The sequence below is a fragment of the Tenebrio molitor genome, chromosome 3 (assembly GCF_963966145.1).
Source record: "Tenebrio molitor chromosome 3, icTenMoli1.1, whole genome shotgun sequence".
Classification (NCBI taxonomy): domain Eukaryota; kingdom Metazoa; phylum Arthropoda; class Insecta; order Coleoptera; family Tenebrionidae; genus Tenebrio; species Tenebrio molitor.
This window is the reverse complement of record NC_091048.1, coordinates 845,561-863,514: the sequence shown is the minus strand read 5'-3', so window position 1 is coordinate 863,514 and position 17,954 is coordinate 845,561. Positions and strand designations below refer to the sequence as shown.

At 36.6% G+C, this 17,954-nt stretch overlaps 2 protein-coding genes across 6 annotated transcripts in view; one reads left to right on the top strand and one right to left on the bottom strand.

Annotated features, from left to right (window-relative positions):
* Ip6k (Inositol hexakisphosphate kinase) overlaps positions 1 to 17,306 on the top strand; it is a 32,452-nt gene extending 15,146 nt beyond the window's left edge. For 4 of the 5 annotated variants that reach the window (XM_069043003.1, XM_069043001.1, XM_069043005.1 and 1 more), the window contains 5 exons: positions 7,279 to 7,489; positions 10,196 to 10,325; positions 12,267 to 12,387; positions 15,427 to 15,885; positions 15,949 to 17,306. In XM_069043003.1, the coding sequence (XP_068899104.1) occupies positions 7,346 to 7,489; positions 10,196 to 10,325; positions 12,267 to 12,387; positions 15,427 to 15,885; positions 15,949 to 16,693 (1,599 nt within the window). In that variant the 5' untranslated portion in view covers positions 7,279 to 7,345 and the 3' untranslated portion in view covers positions 16,694 to 17,306. Of the gene's footprint in view, positions 1 to 1,257; positions 1,444 to 7,278; positions 7,490 to 10,195; positions 10,326 to 12,266; positions 12,388 to 15,426; positions 15,886 to 15,948 lie in introns of those variants that run through there. The other variant, XM_069043002.1, reaches the window with a different exon arrangement.
* Positions 17,293 to 17,910, bottom strand: Bet1 (blocked early in transport 1). Its single transcript, XM_069043006.1, has one exon. The coding sequence runs from the start codon at positions 17,716 to 17,718 to the stop codon at positions 17,386 to 17,388; it is 333 nt and encodes a 110-aa protein (XP_068899107.1). The 5' UTR covers positions 17,719 to 17,910; the 3' UTR covers positions 17,293 to 17,385.
* Positions 17,911 to 17,954: the final 44 nt, after the last annotated feature.

Genomic DNA, 17,954 nt, shown 5'->3' with positions numbered 1-17,954 from the left:
TGTTGGAATATTGATCTAAAAACCATTTACACACCAATGCACAAAAATCATGCAATGGATACTGACCAGTTACAAAAATAACACGCCTACACCACAATTGAAAGACAGTTCTAAACAAAATTACATTGCGCACTAAACTGTTTGAATGTGCCATTGTGTATGCGTATGTATAAGGCACCATATGGGTCCTGTGGAGTCTATTGTACGAGTAATATGCATAGTGGAAATACGCTTTAATGGTAGTAAACCAGCAATAAAATTACTAGAATCACTCCAGATTTGTCACTGAAATAAAAGCCAATCTAAAACAATTATTCCTGGAAGTATTTCTTCGTATTGCTATGTAAATTAGTGGTTATTTTTTATGTACAAATTGAAGCGACTTTTTAAATTAGTATTTTATATAGATGTTTACATTTCTGCCCACATAAAAATAATATTAATTACACATTATGTATTGTCGTTGTATTCTGATTATGGTGTAGATATCGTGCGTTCATTTAATGTATCCTCTTAGTAGGCGTCGAAGACTCGATTGTGAACGCACTAAACGTATAAAGGATCACAGATCAGCTGTTTAAATCTACGCTTTTACACGACTGGTGCGTTCGCAATCGACTCTCCAACTCCAACCTTGAGGATAAATTTAAATGACCGCACTATATTACTTACCGATCAGAATGCTTTTTATTGTTTTAAGTATTGCATAAAGATTTCAATTTTTAGCAATCAGCTGCCATTGTTTTTTTTTCTTCTGTTACAATACTTTTGCAATAAAAGTTTGTCAACTATTGTTACGCAAAAAAATTTTAACACACAAAAGTCAGTAAGTACTGAGCAATGAGCATAGAATTCAGTGTAGAATTTTGAATGTATCTCATAAATTATGTGTGGTTTGATGGTATTATTTTTTTTAACAGCTCCTATGAGGTAATGAAAAAAGGGAGACTTTGAGGTGTGCGTTACCCTAGAATACTTTTTTCCAGTATCAGTCTTGAGTGCGTCGTTCCTTTGTCTCTCACGTTATTGTCTCAAACCCTCCATCAATCAAATTGTCACTTTTTTATTACCATTGTTTTTTTTTCCATTCACATTCCAATTTGCGCCACGTCCGGAACGACTCTGAAATTTCAGTGTAGCGAAAAGGCAGCGCCCCCTGCCTCGGCCGTGCCAACCGTATATTTTCATTTTAATTTTAGATTAAAGTAATTGAAAGTTGGAAGTGTGGCGCGCAATAGGCAAGAGTGTTTTGTTCGTCGCGACGTACTAGACAGACGCGAAACTCGATGGTGAAGGTGTCGAGGTGATGTTACGCCACTGGACTTCCCCTTATCTCGCGATTACCACAATGTCTGCTCGTTTCGCAAGCGGTGAACGTCCGAAAACGCAAAGACGCGCCAGTCGATGATGGTCGTCGTTCGCCATGGAACTTTCGGATTTTGCGTAAGTCGAAGAACGGTCAAAATTCGAGGGAATCGTGACCGCTGGATGCAGTCTGTAAAGCATAGGCGCGTCATATCGAGCGATATTTTTAAAAGTTGGTTATTTTTAGGTACGGTTCAAGTTTAGATCAAATAGAAGTGCGGATTTTTCGATGTGGAGAGGTTTAAGCCGATTCTATCAGAACGCGTGATCAAGGTCTTGATTAACGACTAAATCCTGCTCGATTTATCAGCTTGTCAAACGTGGAACACTCGTTTATTTCGACTTTCACGACAGATCCCCAGGTTTGCAAACCTGGCAAGCGTTGACAGTTCGATTTTACTCCTGGCAGGCTTTCGGTGCATCGAACGTTCGATATAATTAGTCTCGAAAGCCTTTTCACGTGTCATTCGAATTAAAGCGGTCGCTTTGGCGACACGTGGCTCTTATCTCACCCACACACCGGATTTGTTTCATTTCGATTGATAATCTCTGTGACGCACGTAACACAATGATGATGATGATGATAACCGTATTGTGTCGTCTTGTTTTCAATTAGGAAGTCTGATCGCCTTTTCCTTTTGTTTCGGAGCCAAATTGTCACCATTCGACGAGGTCAACCAACTTGCATCGTTTTCCTCTTTTTAAATTTAGCCACTTGGTCTGGAATCGCGTTGTTTAGACATTTTTCGGCGTTTTTTGGTTTATCTCGATGATGATTTTGAAGCGTGCTCAGCTGGCGCTTATTTGGCACCAGTGTTGTTTATCTGTTTCATCGACAAGCGTTCATAACTCTTTTTAAATATACGCAGGTATTTTTTAAAATGAATCATGGGGCCCGAGGTCGGCACGTAGTCGGAAGAAACCAAAGAATTTTTGATGAATGGCTCGATAAAAATGACGAAAAATCGACAGGCAATATATTTTTTTTATTTTAGTTGTGCCCATGCGTATTTTGAGTGACCTGTAATTGGGATCTCAAATTTGAACGCAGTTTTGTCGTGTAAAAATAGCTTTTAAGATTTGTATAAACTCTTCTTCGAAAACCAACAGTTGTTTCATTATTATCCCAATAATGAGAGATCAAAGAAATATTTTCTTTATTTTGTTAACTCTTCAACGTGTCCCATATCTTCTGGTTTTATGGTTATACCACAGATATTAAATGTGCTCAATTTAATGTGACATCTGGAGCACCACAAGGATTCGTTGTTCGTCCACTTCTATTTAACATACTGTTGGTGCTATCTAATTAAAGTCTATTTTGGGAAATAGATAAAATTGAATGTGATGAAAATGCTGTTGGGTAAGAGTGTGCTTTCATTTACGACTGTAAAAAAGTGAGTTGCAAAATTTAAAGATCAGACAGACACAAGCTTAGAAGACGATCTTAGAAGTAGTCGTCTAAAAAGTGCTACAACACCAGAAATTATCAGCGTAGGGGGTGATCTTGTTTTGGAGGATCGCCGGGTTTCTCAAATTGATAACGATCTTTCAGATCAACGAAAAATATTTTCCAAAAAGGATAGAAAAATTTGTTTCAATATTTCTAAATAGAGAAGCGAAGTGAATGTCAGAATCGACTATCGCTGAAAAGATGCCATAACCTCATAACCATAACGGGTTTAATTATTCCGTGTCCATTGGCTGCAAATGTAATGTATTAAACCATCTCATAAATGACGCTAGTTTTTCAAGAAACAGCAAGGGCACAAGTCAGGATCTAAGTTAGAAGAGAGGAATGAGAATAGTGCAGAGTGCATTTCAGTCTCAATTTAACATGTGCAGTTGTAGTGAGCTCAAGAGTTTGGTTACGACCTCATGAAGATAAAAAATGGAAGAAAGTTCTCCAAAAAGCCCCAAAAATAGGAAATTTAGGGTCTGGATGTTTCCCAATCTGGACTGATTAGATCAATACATACTTGTTTTAAAGATTACAAAACTATTTTATCTACGATCTTGTAAAAAGTAGGCACTTTTTGCACTAAAAGTCGTTGTCAACGTTGACGTTTAATGAAACTGACGGAATCGTGCCATAACATTTTTAGTGCAAGCTTTTATGGCACAGAACTGTCAGAATACAACAATACAATTTGTTGAAGACATTGTTTAGAAGATAAAATGTTGTAAGACATACGTGTAAAAAGTTCCTTTGTTGCACTTACATCCTTTAAAATACTCCCTCGTACCTGGGTCATATTTTAAACCCGTTCGTGCAATAAAGGATAACTTTTTGCACTTATTGCTTAAATAACTATGAAAACAGTCAAGTAAAAATTACAATGGAAAGCTGTAGAAAATGGGGGAAAATAAAAAATTGATAAATGCTTTATTTTCTTTTGAAGTGAAACTTTTTATGGGAGGGTCTTGAAATTCTGATCGGCAACCTTTTTGTGTGACGAAAAGTGGTGGGGGTAAACACTGTCTCGCACAACGGTTGCGCCAATATTTCCATCTCACTTAATAGTGGAGTAAAATCACATATCTAGCTCGCTTATTTCTGAGGGTAGATGATTCCAAGGTATAACTAAATGAGACCTATACTATCTTGTAGAGGACATTTTGGGGCATAAGGAATGGCCATCTACAACTTTTTTTAATAGGACGGAACTTTGAAAACGGCCTTTATACGTAGTTGAGGTGTAGTCCGAAAAACTACGTTTCTCGTAACATTTAACGTTGTGTTAATTCAACCATTGAAGCTATAATTATGATTTTCTGTATATTTGTAGTAAAAAGTACAGCGCTTCCAATAGTGAATCGTAAATTTCGCAAATATCGATAGTTTTGAAAAAAATTATTAATAAATTTAGATTAATCAAAAATGCGCATCGTAAACTTCACTCTGCTGGGACCTATGTGAAATGTTGAAAATTTCGATACACATGCAGCGAGTCAAATGTAACTAAGATATTGTAAAAGTTTTTAAAAAAAGAATTAAGTCAGTAGCCCGTATACTTTTTGAGAAAATAATTTTTGAAGTGAAACTTTTTATGGGGGGGGTTTGAAATTCTGATCGGCAACCTTTTTGTGTGACGAAAAGTGGTGGGGGTAAACACTGTCTCGCACAACGGTTGCGCCAATATTTCCATCTCACTTAATTTGGAGCCTAATTAATTATGTAAATTATAATAATCTGTTTTAAGACGATACAAACATCCCTTAAAATTGTGTATACATACTTCTGTCTTTGTCACACTCACGGCATTTGTCGATAATGTCCTCTCTTTTAATTAAAAATGAACAATGAGGTACGCATTTTGATAGATATTGTTTAGTGTTATCGTTAAAATATACAATTTTGTTGTAAATATGCTTAAGTCAGGCGCAGAAAGAACAAGAGCGTGGCGTGAGAGAAAACGTACGAGTGAAGTGACAGTTCAGAATGTGAAAAAAACGGTGTAAATAATAAAGACAATGAACCAGCAACTAGCATCTCGGCTCAGCCACCGCCTCTTGCATCTATCAGTGATAATTTACAATATTCTGATTTTCCTGTAATACAAAAGTTTCACTTCTATCGTGCGTCTTTACGACACACTCTTTTTTTTGTAAGCCTGTTTTTTTTAGGGGATAGATTATCATTTTTATGCGAGCCTAAAGGAACATTTCAATTAAGTTAAAAAGAATGTGTAGAAGAGTTAGAATCGTTATTCTAACCTAAATAGATTGATTAAGTATTGTAATTTATTTTTAAAGACAGCTTAGAGATGTTTACCACTAGGGCAATAAAGCTGGTTTGCAACATGTCGGCTCGGTCATTAATCGGGTTTGCTCCATTTTCTATATTTATTTAGTTTCAATTAAATAACTTCGAACAGTAGAAAATTTGAAAAAATTTGCACCGTATCTAATCTAATATACGAGTTTTTTAATCAGCAGAGTGGATTATAGGCATTATTCGCGAGTTAAATACGACTTTTTAACTACGACCTACGACTTTTTTTCATGAAACACTTGGCTTAAACAATTTTTAAGATCTGTGACTTATGATAAATCACAAGTGACTTATAATAAGTCACGGGTGTAATTTATGACTACCATAATGTATCTATAGTTACGCAAGTAACAAATGTATTATTTAATGGTCGTAGATAAGGAAATAAAAAATACTCGTACTTTGTCTTCACAAGAAAAACTATCGTACAAAAAAGCGAACACCCAATCTAAAATAAAAATAAAATACATGTTATTATAAAATTTAGGTTAATTGTGCACGGTGTTTATGTAATAATATGGTAAAACCACAAAAACTCATTTGATCGTTTCGATTTATTTATTTATTTATCATCATTTTGTTAAGCAAATAAATGTAGTTGGAAAAGATTTTGAGAATATTTTATAACATGAAAGTGAATATTGAATTATGGTCATTATTTTGAAAGAGTGTGTTGTGGAATGTTTTATAAAAATTCGGGGCAATTTTTGTTCATTTTGGTTCGTTAGCGAGAACTACCAAATTATGTTACAGCAAATATGAAAATAATGTAGATACTAAGTATGAAACCTTTCGAATCTATTTTTTCACGGAAAAAACTACCATTAAAACTGTAAATTATAATTACTGGACAATTGTTTAGGAAAATGAAAAGATTCATTTTCATTCTCTTCGATTCTTTAATCCGCAAGTTTAAAATTTTTATCCTTTGTTTCATTTTTCCCGTTTTGACGTCAAGTCAACAATCGAAAATTTATACTTGGGACACAATTTTGAATTTCACGACCAAGAATTTTCGATAGGTCGCAGATGCGGAACATGTAAAGAACGCAGACTGAACTCGTAAAAGTTATATCTGTTACTTAATTCATTTTATTTAAGATTGATTGTAAAGATTTAGTTTACTTGCCGGACAATTAGAAATCAGCTAATACAACAGCATTAATTTTATGATACCCTTTTACTAACTCTTAAATCCTTCATTCCCAAAAGAATCGATCGATCTTTTAGCTTCGCATGATTTTTCGAACGTGCGTTGGCACAGAATAAAATTTTAGCGGAGACCAGGAGCGAGAATAAATAATGATGTGATGATAAAAATCATCAACGGAAATGCCTCAGTCGGCACTTTGGCTGGCGGTCAAAAATAAAAACCGTGCAGCAACGTATTTACGCCATAATGTCCAAATCCGGTTGGCCAGGAAATAAAACCGAGTAAAAATAAAAATTTTCACGTTGAAGGTTGTAGTTAACACATTCGGAACGCACAGGAACAAGTTCCAGGTTAGCAAAAAAGCTGTTCCTGCCGTTGCCAAATTGTTCAGCAGCTGGCTGTCCGGAATTTTTTGATCGTCTTAAACGATGACATAATCCGACTTACATTCTCTCAAGGTAATTCAGTTCTATCTATCTGGTGTTGCGTTGGTCAGGGAGATCCCAGCCACACTTGGCAACACTTCTTTTTATAAAATCTTCCAAATCTTCCCATGACCGGTGGTCACTTTTTCGACCAGTTTAGCGAAAACGTCGTCCCGATTTCGTTATTTTTAGTACGGGCGACAATAAATTGAGACTTTTGTAACACTCACCAGAAATAGACGCCAAAATGATTCGTAAATTGGAACGTACTCATTTTTCCCGCTATTTCAGTCATTGTTTTCGCCTTCTGAATGAACGGGCGTGAGTTCATTCTCGACAAACAATAACACAAGAGCGGGGTGCTAATTATGGAGAAGGACGAACCGCGAGAGTGGAAGAGAGAGAATTTTCCACACAACCGGACTGACATTTTGTTTTTGTCAAGTGCCTCCATTCACAGTGTCATTTCGCGCTCCGTCACATTTTGACGCTGTCCAAATTTTTTGTTTTTCCGTTTTTCTCGACCGATTCCGATCGATCATTTTCCGCTGTTGTTGCAGATTTGTTGCGAACTACGTCGGGGAAGAAGGAACACTTCAGGAGTGTATTTGTGCCAACAAGAAGGGGATGGTGTACTTGTTGGATGATTGGGGTATGGGAGATACTGAAACCCGCAACCGGAAATATGCGGAACCATCCCGTGACCTCCTCAGACGTGACCAACATGTTGATGGCTGTGATGAAGTCGACTTGCACCCTCTCAGCAACCAAGTAAGTTCTTTTACGATTAGGTACAACCCCGAAGACGACGGTGAAGGGTGCGAAACCCCATCTTTTAAACTCAAAATAAATTGTTTTCGGTTATTTGAAAAATAATCGATCAGAAATGCATTCAATGACTAAATGAAGACGATCGTAGATAAATAAATACCTGGATGTTTGTAATACCAAAAAGCAAAATTTATAAAAATTGATCCTTATCATGTATAACTTCACTTCTACACAATTTATTAATATACAGGGTGTTTCAAAATTTGCGAATTCCAAATTCAGAGCGTTGTAGGGGATCACGTCAGTAGTCCAAATATTTAAATAAAAAAAAAAATTGGGACTCCCCCCACAAAGATACATTGGTCTGAAGGTGCACTCTTTGAAGTGTAGATGATTGTGGAAAATAATAACGTAAAACAATTTTTTGAAAAATAGCTTTGCTTTGGAGTAAAAAAATCTTCAATTTTTGTAATTTTTCTTAAAAATGGAACGGCAACGTAGCTAGAATAGTATTTTGTCACTGTGGATATGAAGGCTGCTATGTATTGAACAAAATTAAAGTGCTTATATCTTCTTCAGGAAGGACGAATTTTTTTTCTAAGTATTTTTCCAGCTCCACTGGGTCCTTCCCTACCACGCTCTGAATTCGGAATTCGCGAATTTTGAGACACCCTGTACATTTAAACTTCCGGAATACTAGATGAGGATTGCCATTTGTTTACGAGTATTATTTCAAGTCCGGTATTAACACATTTTCCAAAAATCGTTTGAATTTTGAAAATATGCCAAAATCGCAAAATCTGTTGAGTTGTCAGAAGGCGGATATTTTCGCTGTCGAAAAATCAAAAATGTTAAACCAAAAACAAAATTAATAGCTTTTTTGATTGATTATTATTTACATTACCAATCCTACATAGTCTCTCGATATAAATTTAAGTTCCGGGCCGTGAAACGTTTCTGTTTCTTCTTATTTTTGGACCATATTAAAAATTCGCGGAGCCACATGCGTAGTTGGGTCCCAAAAGCTTCCGGTCTAAATGTGATTTATTGGAGATGTAAATATTTTTATATTTTTCAATATAATCTGCGCGGATTTCAACACTTATCTTACATCGCCTAATTATGTATTATTTTAATGGTTTCCTAAAAATAGTCCGAATTCTTGCATCCAAAATGTGCCAAATTCACAGCCAGCGAATGGCGATTAACGTTTATCATTTTCGAGAATTTGTCAAAATATTTTCGTTACTGAGAATTCAAAAATTGCAACCTAGAAACAGTGTGTTCTTTTATACAGTTTTCGGAACGTGTGTTTATTTTTGCAAAACATAATTCACGTAGTCATTTTCTATTGTAAAAATGTTCTCAATTCGTTCGTTCAAAATGTGCCAAAACTGTAGCTTGCACTTGGTGCTAAATCAGGAGTGTAAGATGTGTGACTAGTTCTTGAAATAAAATACTGAATGTTTTTTAACCTCATTACTCATTTGCAATTTTAGACCTTTTGTAGTTTACCGTTTAATATCAGTCTTGATAAAGAAATTATTTGTGTGAATCTGCACAGTTTCAAAATAAAACGAGGTTGCCATAAAAATGTCACATCAAATTTAAATTCGCTTTAATTTAGTAAAGGTTGTCGGTTTTGTTTCTCTCAAAATTTTTGAAACACGTGAAGTTTCTGGTTAAGTGATTTTGCTGATAACGGAGACATGAAAATTATAGTTTTTCTGTAATGGTGGTGCCAACTGGCACAGTTTTTTCGTAAAATAAACCAGTCCGTTTCTTATTGGATTTTGATATTTTTTAATTACAGAACAATCCAACTGTATCTTACTTTGTAATCACATTGTTGGAAATTGCACAGTAAAACCTAATTAAATAGAAGGTTTAAGTTAAGATTCTCATTTTAGCCCAAATAAAGCTTAGTTTACATCGTGCCAGCTAACAATGCGTCAAGTCGGAAATCCGCCCATTTGATTGGCTGATTCAAATCCAATGTTAAATAACCCCCAATCAAATCGCTTGACATTGTGTTAACTTTAACAACGACTTGACATCGCTTTATACAACCGGGCCTTAGTCTTATAGTATATTTTTTAAGACAATTTAGAAATGTTTACGTTTTCATAATACTGTTGATTTCATAGATGTGAGGTTTATCAGATTACATTAATATGTAAAAAACAATATAATATGTAATATAATTACATATTATTTTTTAAATAAAATGTCTTAATTAATAAAATGATAAACACAGAAAATATAGAAAAGAATTAGTACCTAACTGGTGGATTTTAATAATGCAAAAAAATTTAAGATCTGACCTAAAAATATAGTTTATAAAAAAACAAATAAAAAATAAATATATATATACTGTTATTGTGGAATATTTTTTCAGAAGTAGCACCCGGAAGTATTCGTTAAAAATATTTTATTTGGTCATAAAACACAACAATAAACATTTCTAAAAGATAAAAAGATGTATTTAAAAAGCGGATTATTTGTCTATTAAATGGCACAGGTTTTTGAACTTCACAAATCCTCCAATTATGTATCATTTTTCAAATTAGCAAATGGCAAGAGTACAGGTCTATTTGATCTCTTTTTCTTTTTTATTGAAAGAACGTTTCTTTTTGTTTATTATTCATTCGTGTTAGGATCGTTGTGGCGCATTAAAGTCGCTCATAAATTGTTTATCGTTTCCAGGTCGGAGGCCACACGCGTCTCATGGTGCTGAACCCGAGCACGATCTGCAAACCCCTGAATTACAGAGAGCTGGACTTTTACCAGAACATTCAGGACCAAGATATCAAAATGTTTGTACCGAAATACAAAGGTAAGCCGAGTAGAATAAGAGATACAAACAAAAATCCAAAAACACAAAAAACGTAGTCAGTGGAAAAGACTCTCGAGTGGACAATGCGTTTATTTGTTGTTGATAATTTAAGACTCGAAGGCCAGACTCTGATTCCGGAACAGTCGGCTCCAATATCGTGATAACGTTGTAAGTATTAAAAATGTCGGAGCCGATGTTCCTGAATTCCATCCGATCTGGTGTGGAATAGTTTTATAAATACGTAGGCTAGATAGTGACTGTGTATTGTAAATGTACAAAATGAAACTTTCCAAATAAACTTTTTTTGAAATCTGACAACTATACTGGATTTATGGTGCATGCATTTGACTTATGTTAAAAGACTTGATCATCTAACGTATCATTCATGTTTTTTTTAATTCATGCATTAGTGTGTTGTACTACGCTTGACATGTTAGTTTTTATTTTAATTAACAAACTTGGAGTTTTTTGATTTTTTTTTTGAGAAAATAAATCACTGATGAATTCTTTTTTATTTTTTAATGAAATAAAAAAAGTGGATAATTGTGTGGTGTGAATGGTAACAACCCCCCAAATCCCGTTAGTTCAGGCTGATGCCAGACAACTACACATTCCCCTCCTTTTTCCATTTGGTGAAAGTATCGTTCTACTCATGGCATCAAATTAAAAAAATTTCAAATACATTCATAATGGTGAAAGCCTCGATATTTTTCTTAAATTCAATCGAACGTACATAGAGTAAGTAAGTTGTGATATCGAAGGTAAGTATGTTCATTACGTTGATAGTACTTTGATATTCGGTATGAGTCGAATTTTAGTCAGAGTTGGCAACACTTTATGCAAGTGGCCTGATTCAGTCGTTGTGATTGGATAAGTGCGCTCGGTGTTGCCAGGTTTAGCCAAATTCACACAGTGACACACTTAAGGCAGCTTAAAACTGTCTCTCAATCTCGAAAAGTCGTACAATGCAAAAATCTGCACGTTTTACGACCGTTCCAAATTTTTGAAATGTTTCTCAAAACTTTCGTTGGTAGCTCTTGGAAATTGAATTTTTAACGGATTTATCGGAAAATTTCCTTTCCTCTTTTCCTGTATTATCGAATAAATTACGAGGTTTCTCTTTTCTATTTTAACGTTTTTGATGCATCGAAAGACAGTAGAACTTAATTAAAGAACGAGTTTAACGGCAAATCTTCGAATGAATGTATTTGTGTTGGACGCCATGTTGTGAAAATGGCTGCCGAAGCAACTCGGCGAGTTAAAAGAGCAACAAATTTTTATTCTGTAGGATTGAATCGTATCGATTGGCAGCGTTGGGTCGAGAATTATGTGTGGAAGTAGGTTTTCGGGCATGCATTCGATTCAACGATCTGTATTCTACCCACCTGGCATAAAGGGGTTGCTTCTGCCAACTCTGCGCATCATCCTGAATGTATGTGCGAGTGATTGCTGTAAACTTTGGTTATCCCAAAATCGTTTACTTGTTTTATTGAGGGAACCGCCCCCGGTGGACCGGCTGACAGACGGCTGCCCGCTGCCTGCCCCCGCTTCGAATGCCTCCTTCGTCCATTCTGCGAGGGTTTGTATGGACGTTCTCCTTCACGCTAAAACGGGTTGGAAAACAAGCCCATTTTTACTATTTTTAATCAAAAACCAAATAGAATCCAGATTGGCCCACAATCTGCATTCTATTCCTCTCACTTCAATTCACTAAAGTAAACGAACGGTGCTAGTTTTTTGGTTGTTGATTTTTTTCCGTTTTCTCATCACATTCAACACACAGAGCTTGTTGTAGCGTCTCGAATAGTTTTGTTATATCGTGGCAGTTTTGCTATCACAACTAATTCGTACTAAAATATTAATAGACCCCAGACCGATTTATATCAATCGAGGGTGTGTATTTAGGCGCGCAAGATTAAATCTCGATGCGAATTGTTGCAGGGGTTATGCAGGCGACGTTGTGTAGCGGCGGCAAAATCGAGAAAAGATACAGTCCCAGTTTCCGAGACGAATCTTCCAGAACCAAGACTGACCGCAAAAGGAAACGCGAAGATGTGCTGAAGTAAGTACTCGTAATCTCTATCTCTGGCTTCTCACCACCACCACCAAACGCATTTTCACCATTTTTTGGCTACTGTTTACCTTTCAAATTGTTGTGACGTACCACTACTTATCTATGTGTGCTCACTATTATCATATTTGATGTTATTCTAAAACAAGTGTGATGTATTCTTTGTTTGTGTATTTTATTGTACGACCTACAAAAACTCCCAATTTTTTTTAGTACAATTTTCGATTTCGTTGCTACATATTATGTGATGATAATTTTATCAGTCGTACTCTTACTGCGTACTCCTTCTGTGTAATAATTTGAACAATCCATGTTTACTCATATGTGGTGTGTGTAAACTTGAAGGCACCAACTTAATTTGACCTTTACATTGGAGGATAATTTACATATTGCAAACGCAAATTCAGCCACAAAAATAATTATGCTCACTTCAGTATCATCAGAGCCATAAAAATGTTGTCAATTAAAATTACAACATTTCCTGTATGTTTACAAAGTTTGGACGTGGATGATTGTAGTTTTGACCCCACGAATAAAGTCTAAAGACTAACTTAAAGTCTATAGATGCTATTCGGTCATGTACACAACGTAGGTATATAAGTTTTCAAAGAATTATTAGCAAGTGTTGGAAAAATGATGTGATGTATCAAGCACAGCACGATCGCTGTAGCAAGGAAGAAATTATCACGCGTTCAAACGAAATCCTGGGCTGGGAAGGCATTGGAAACCATTAATTGTTGTGCTTTTTTAAAGCGTAGATTAATTGCACCATGTTGACAGCTAACCTAAAATTTAGAGCCAAAAAATCTTCCTTTTTTTCATTCTTCGTAATGTTTTACATTAAAAATTGAATAACGTAACGATTCCTATTCTCGAAGCAAATATCTAAGGGCACCTTTTGCTGAAAACAAACATGTTCAATTATGTCCCGATTAAATATGAACAAATGTCATTCGTGTCAAACGGCGGGAAATTCAAACTTGACACTGTTCTAAATGGGGCGTATTCTGTAACTGCTCCGCTAAATTTTAAAGGGCGTTAAATTAAGTTGTCATACCAATGACCAATCAGGGCTTGAAATTTTCAATTTCAAAAGACGCAAAAATTTTAACGCCCCTTTAAAAATTACAGAATACGCCCCAATAAACGGTTTAATTTTTCCCACGCCAACTCTCTACTGGAATTTCATAATGAAAAATCGCTATTACTTACGGGTGGTTCTACAGGGTGTCTCAAAATTCACAAATTCCGAATTCAGAGCGTGGTAGGGAAGGACCCAGTGGAGCTCAAAAAATACTTCGAAAAAAAATTCGCTCCTCCTGAAGAAATTATAAGCACTTTGATTTTGTTCAATATATAATAGCAGCCTTCATATCCACAGTGACAAAATACAATTCTAGCTACGTTGCCGTTCCATTTTTAAGAAAAATTACAAACATTTAAGATTTTTTTACTCCAAACTACATAAAACTATTCTTCAAAAAATTGTTTTACGTTATTATTTTCCACAATCATCTACACCATAAATAACAATAAACACTGAACTTTTCAGCCTGTATTTGAAGAAAACGCAGCAAAGACTGCACCTTCAGACCAATGTATCTTTGTGGGGGGAGGCCCGATTTTTTTTTATTTCCATATTTGGACTACTCAAGTGATCCCCTACAACGCTCTGAATTCGGAATTCGCGAATTTTGAGACACCTTGTATATTTATAAAAGAAAATATGAAGTAAACAAAAAGTATTTTTAAAATATCAAAGCAGGGTAACGGCAGATTATAGCAGAAATTATCACTCTATTGTACTGGAATCACGATGTATAAAAAAATAATTAGTCACTACTTGTAAATAAATATGTATGTATTGACCATCGATTACTTTCCACGAGATTCAATTTGCACTCCCTTTTACGTTGCACAGGCAATTTTCTGAGTTCATATCAACTTTATTAGGTATATTTTAATTTAATTTGGCCAAAATGAAATCACACTTTATGACCCACTAAATTATTTCCAGATTAGAGAATGTAGGTGGAATTATACGAAATTTGATGACCTTGTCGCAATATCAAGTGTGTTAATGATTATTATTATCGATCTACAACAAGAATCGCGTTTAAAAGGGTCATTATTTTAGCAATGAAAGAGTCGTAAACCAACAGAAAAAATAACGACCGGTCTATTGAAATCATAATTACTTAAGCAAAATTCTTTGTTGATTGGACTGCTCAGGTGAACGAAAATAAATCATGAGTTGAGTATGTGTGATTACTGATTACAGTGTAATCTCGTAATTTTACCAAATATGTAACTCGTTAATACCGTGCGATCGAATAAAAAAAAAATCAGAGTAGGCGAAAATGGTGGTTTGAACCAATCAAAGCATCAGAATAGCACAATCCAGGTAACTCGATTTTCGATGGCACTAGTGACAAATTGGGTCCGTTTAAAGAGGAGAAAGTGGGGCAAAACGATATGGTCGAGAAAAAAATTTCAAACGGTCAGAAATTATGAATAATTACAGAGAAATGGGAGTACAATATTGCCACCAATATTTAAATATTTTTGACATAGCCATTTTACAAGTCTTTGTTTCTAAATTGCAGTTGAAATTATAAAACCAACGAAAAACAAAGAATTACACACATTTCACTGGTTCAGTTTTTCTTCTCCGTGTTTGAATAAAGTCACCAAATAAAAATAATATGTAAGTTAAATTAGGTAAACGGTTTTTCAGTCTCGGATTTTTAAAACCCGGAAGAAAGCTTGTGTTTTTTTTACTTTGATCCGAATTTTTAGTCTACAAAAATGCAATTTTGTAAAAAAATTTCCATGGCGTTTCCGCAGTGTTAAAAGTACCGTTTTGCTAACGGTACTGAGCACAACAAGTGACATGATACTTGTCCAGGCCAATGATGAAGATCGTACGATTAAATTAAAATTTGATTGGTCAATGCTACACCATCCGCTTTGTCATTATCACCATTTTTTCCATGGATCATACGTAACTGGAAAAACTGTTATTTCTAGAATGAGGGTGCATCACACGGGCAACCCGAAAGACGTCCTGAAGAGTATTTCGCAATCAGACAATACAAACAAGCAATACTTCCTAATGTTAGAAAATATCACATCTCACTACACCCATCCGTGCATACTGGACTTAAAAATGGGCACGCGCCAACACGGCGACGACGCCTCGGCGGAGAAACGTTCCAAACAGATGGCCAAGTGCGCCGCCAGCACTTCGGCCTCCCTCGGGGTGCGTCTCTGCGGCATGCAAGTGTACCAAGCCGAATCCCAAATCTACTGTAAGAAGGACAAGTACTGGGGCCGCGAGTTGAACGAGGAAGGCTTCAAGAACGCCCTGTGCACCTTCTTCGACAACGGATTCGGCCTCAGAGTGTCGGTCATACAACAAGTGATCTCGAAGTTGGAGCAGCTGAGGAGAGTAATCGAGAAGCAGAGCTGCTACAGGTTCTACTCGTGGTGAGTGTTCTCGCGCCGTCTCGATTTGTAGATTTCTTCTGACTTGCAACGATTTCTTTGCAGCTCTTTACTGATAGTTTACGAAGGCAACGGCGGCCTTCCCATCTTGAAACCCGAGCCTTGCCTGGAGCCCGTCTTCTGCGAGAGCGACTGCACGCGCGCGTCCGAAGAGAGCAGTCGAGAAGTCCCTTGCTGCTACGACGCCGACACCAGCAACTCCTCCATGGACTTCAACTTGAGCCAGGACGAGGTGTCGCAGGACTCGCACCACCGAGGCTTCGGCGAGGCCGCGGCGCGGGGCGCCAAGTACGGCAGCTTCTTCCCTATCTCGGAGGAGACGGTGTTTTTGGACTCGCCTCCCACGATCCCCACGATCACCACCACCAGCCCCCTGTCTATTGACAGCTGGATGGTCTATTCGAACAGTAGCAGCGACGAGTACTCGCACATCAACGGGATGAGTTCTAACGACGACACGTCGGACTTCGAGACGTGTTTACCGCGGAAGAACACGCTGCAGTTTGCGGATCTGGAGCTGGAGGACGACGAAGACGAAGACTTGACGGCGGCGATGTCGCACAAGAGTCTGACGAAGAGGATAAGGGTGAAGGAGCAAAGCAGGGGGAGGTCGCGATCCGGCGCTCCGGCCAACGTGGACGTAAGAATGATCGACTTCGCCCACACTTCGTTTGTTACCACGAGTGACGAGAGTTCGAGCGGAGTGGTCCACCAGGGGCCCGACGGCGGTTTTCTCACGGGGTTGGATAGTTTAAAGCGGTTGTTATCGCAGATTCTAGCCGAGGGTTGAGACAAGCTGCCACGTACGATCTAAATGCTCTGTATTTAACAATAAAACTTCAATCGTCAAGTCTTTTTGATGGTTATTTTAGCCTGGTGTTACATTGTCCGGATGAGAAAAGTGTAAATAATTTCGAGTTCGGTTAGTATTTGTTGAAACTTTTATTTATAACAGTATTCTTGTACAAAATTGTAGGATAAAATTGAATGGATATTTTCATATTCCTCAAAGTTATGAAAGTGTTGTCACTGTCTTCTTTTTTATTTTATTCTGTGATTTCTTTGTTTTTTTTTATCTGGAAGGATGCTTGGATGAATGAACAATTTCTAGACATTCCAGAATTTGTGTAGAGTAAAACATTTATACGCGATAGCTTATTTTTGAAAATGAATTTCAGAAATTCATTCATGTTGAACATGAAGCTATTGTCAAATAGAATTGTTACTATTGTTGCTCTTTATAATTCCCAAAGCGGGACCATTGGGTATATGAATGTTTTTGATGTTATGATTTTTACAAATTACAGGACATGTTTAGGAATTCGAGCGAATTGATTGTGATGTTTTGTGTTCAAACTTGTAATATTGTTAATTTAAAAATAAAACAAATTTCAAATAGCAAATCTTTCCTTAACCTATATTCACCTCCATACAAAATGAGAATATGTATAAATATTTACATGAAATAATAAAAACAATAAATTACCTAAATTTTATCACAATATATAGTACAAAAAATACAAATAATGAGAAAAGAAATAAATACAGGATGTAATAATTGTGCGACCCTTTGGACAACCTCAACACTCTGTTCATGGTATTCCCCAGAAAACCCCTAGTCCTGTCCATATCGTCGTCCACGTCAGCCAACAATTTATCTTGATATCTGACCTCAGTTCCTATGTCGATCGACAGCGACTTCAGCACACCGATCTTGTCTCTCAACTCGTTGGTCATTCGGTCATTTTCATCCTCAACCTCGTTGGAAGTTTGGGCCAAGGGCTCGTAGTAATTCCCCGCGTGGGCCCTCCTCATTGTGAACGATGCCAGTTTCGAGGTTATGTCGAATGTTTGATCTTTTTGGCACAAACACTGTCACTAACGGCTCTTTACAAAATGAATCACGCCAGATTGAACTTTTTCAATGTTTTTATGAGACTCACGAAGTAATTGACGTGTTGCTAATTTTGACGTACGTCAACGTCAACTAAAGAACTAACTAGTGACGTCACTTGTTGCCAACCCTCTCGAAAATACACTGCAGCACTCTT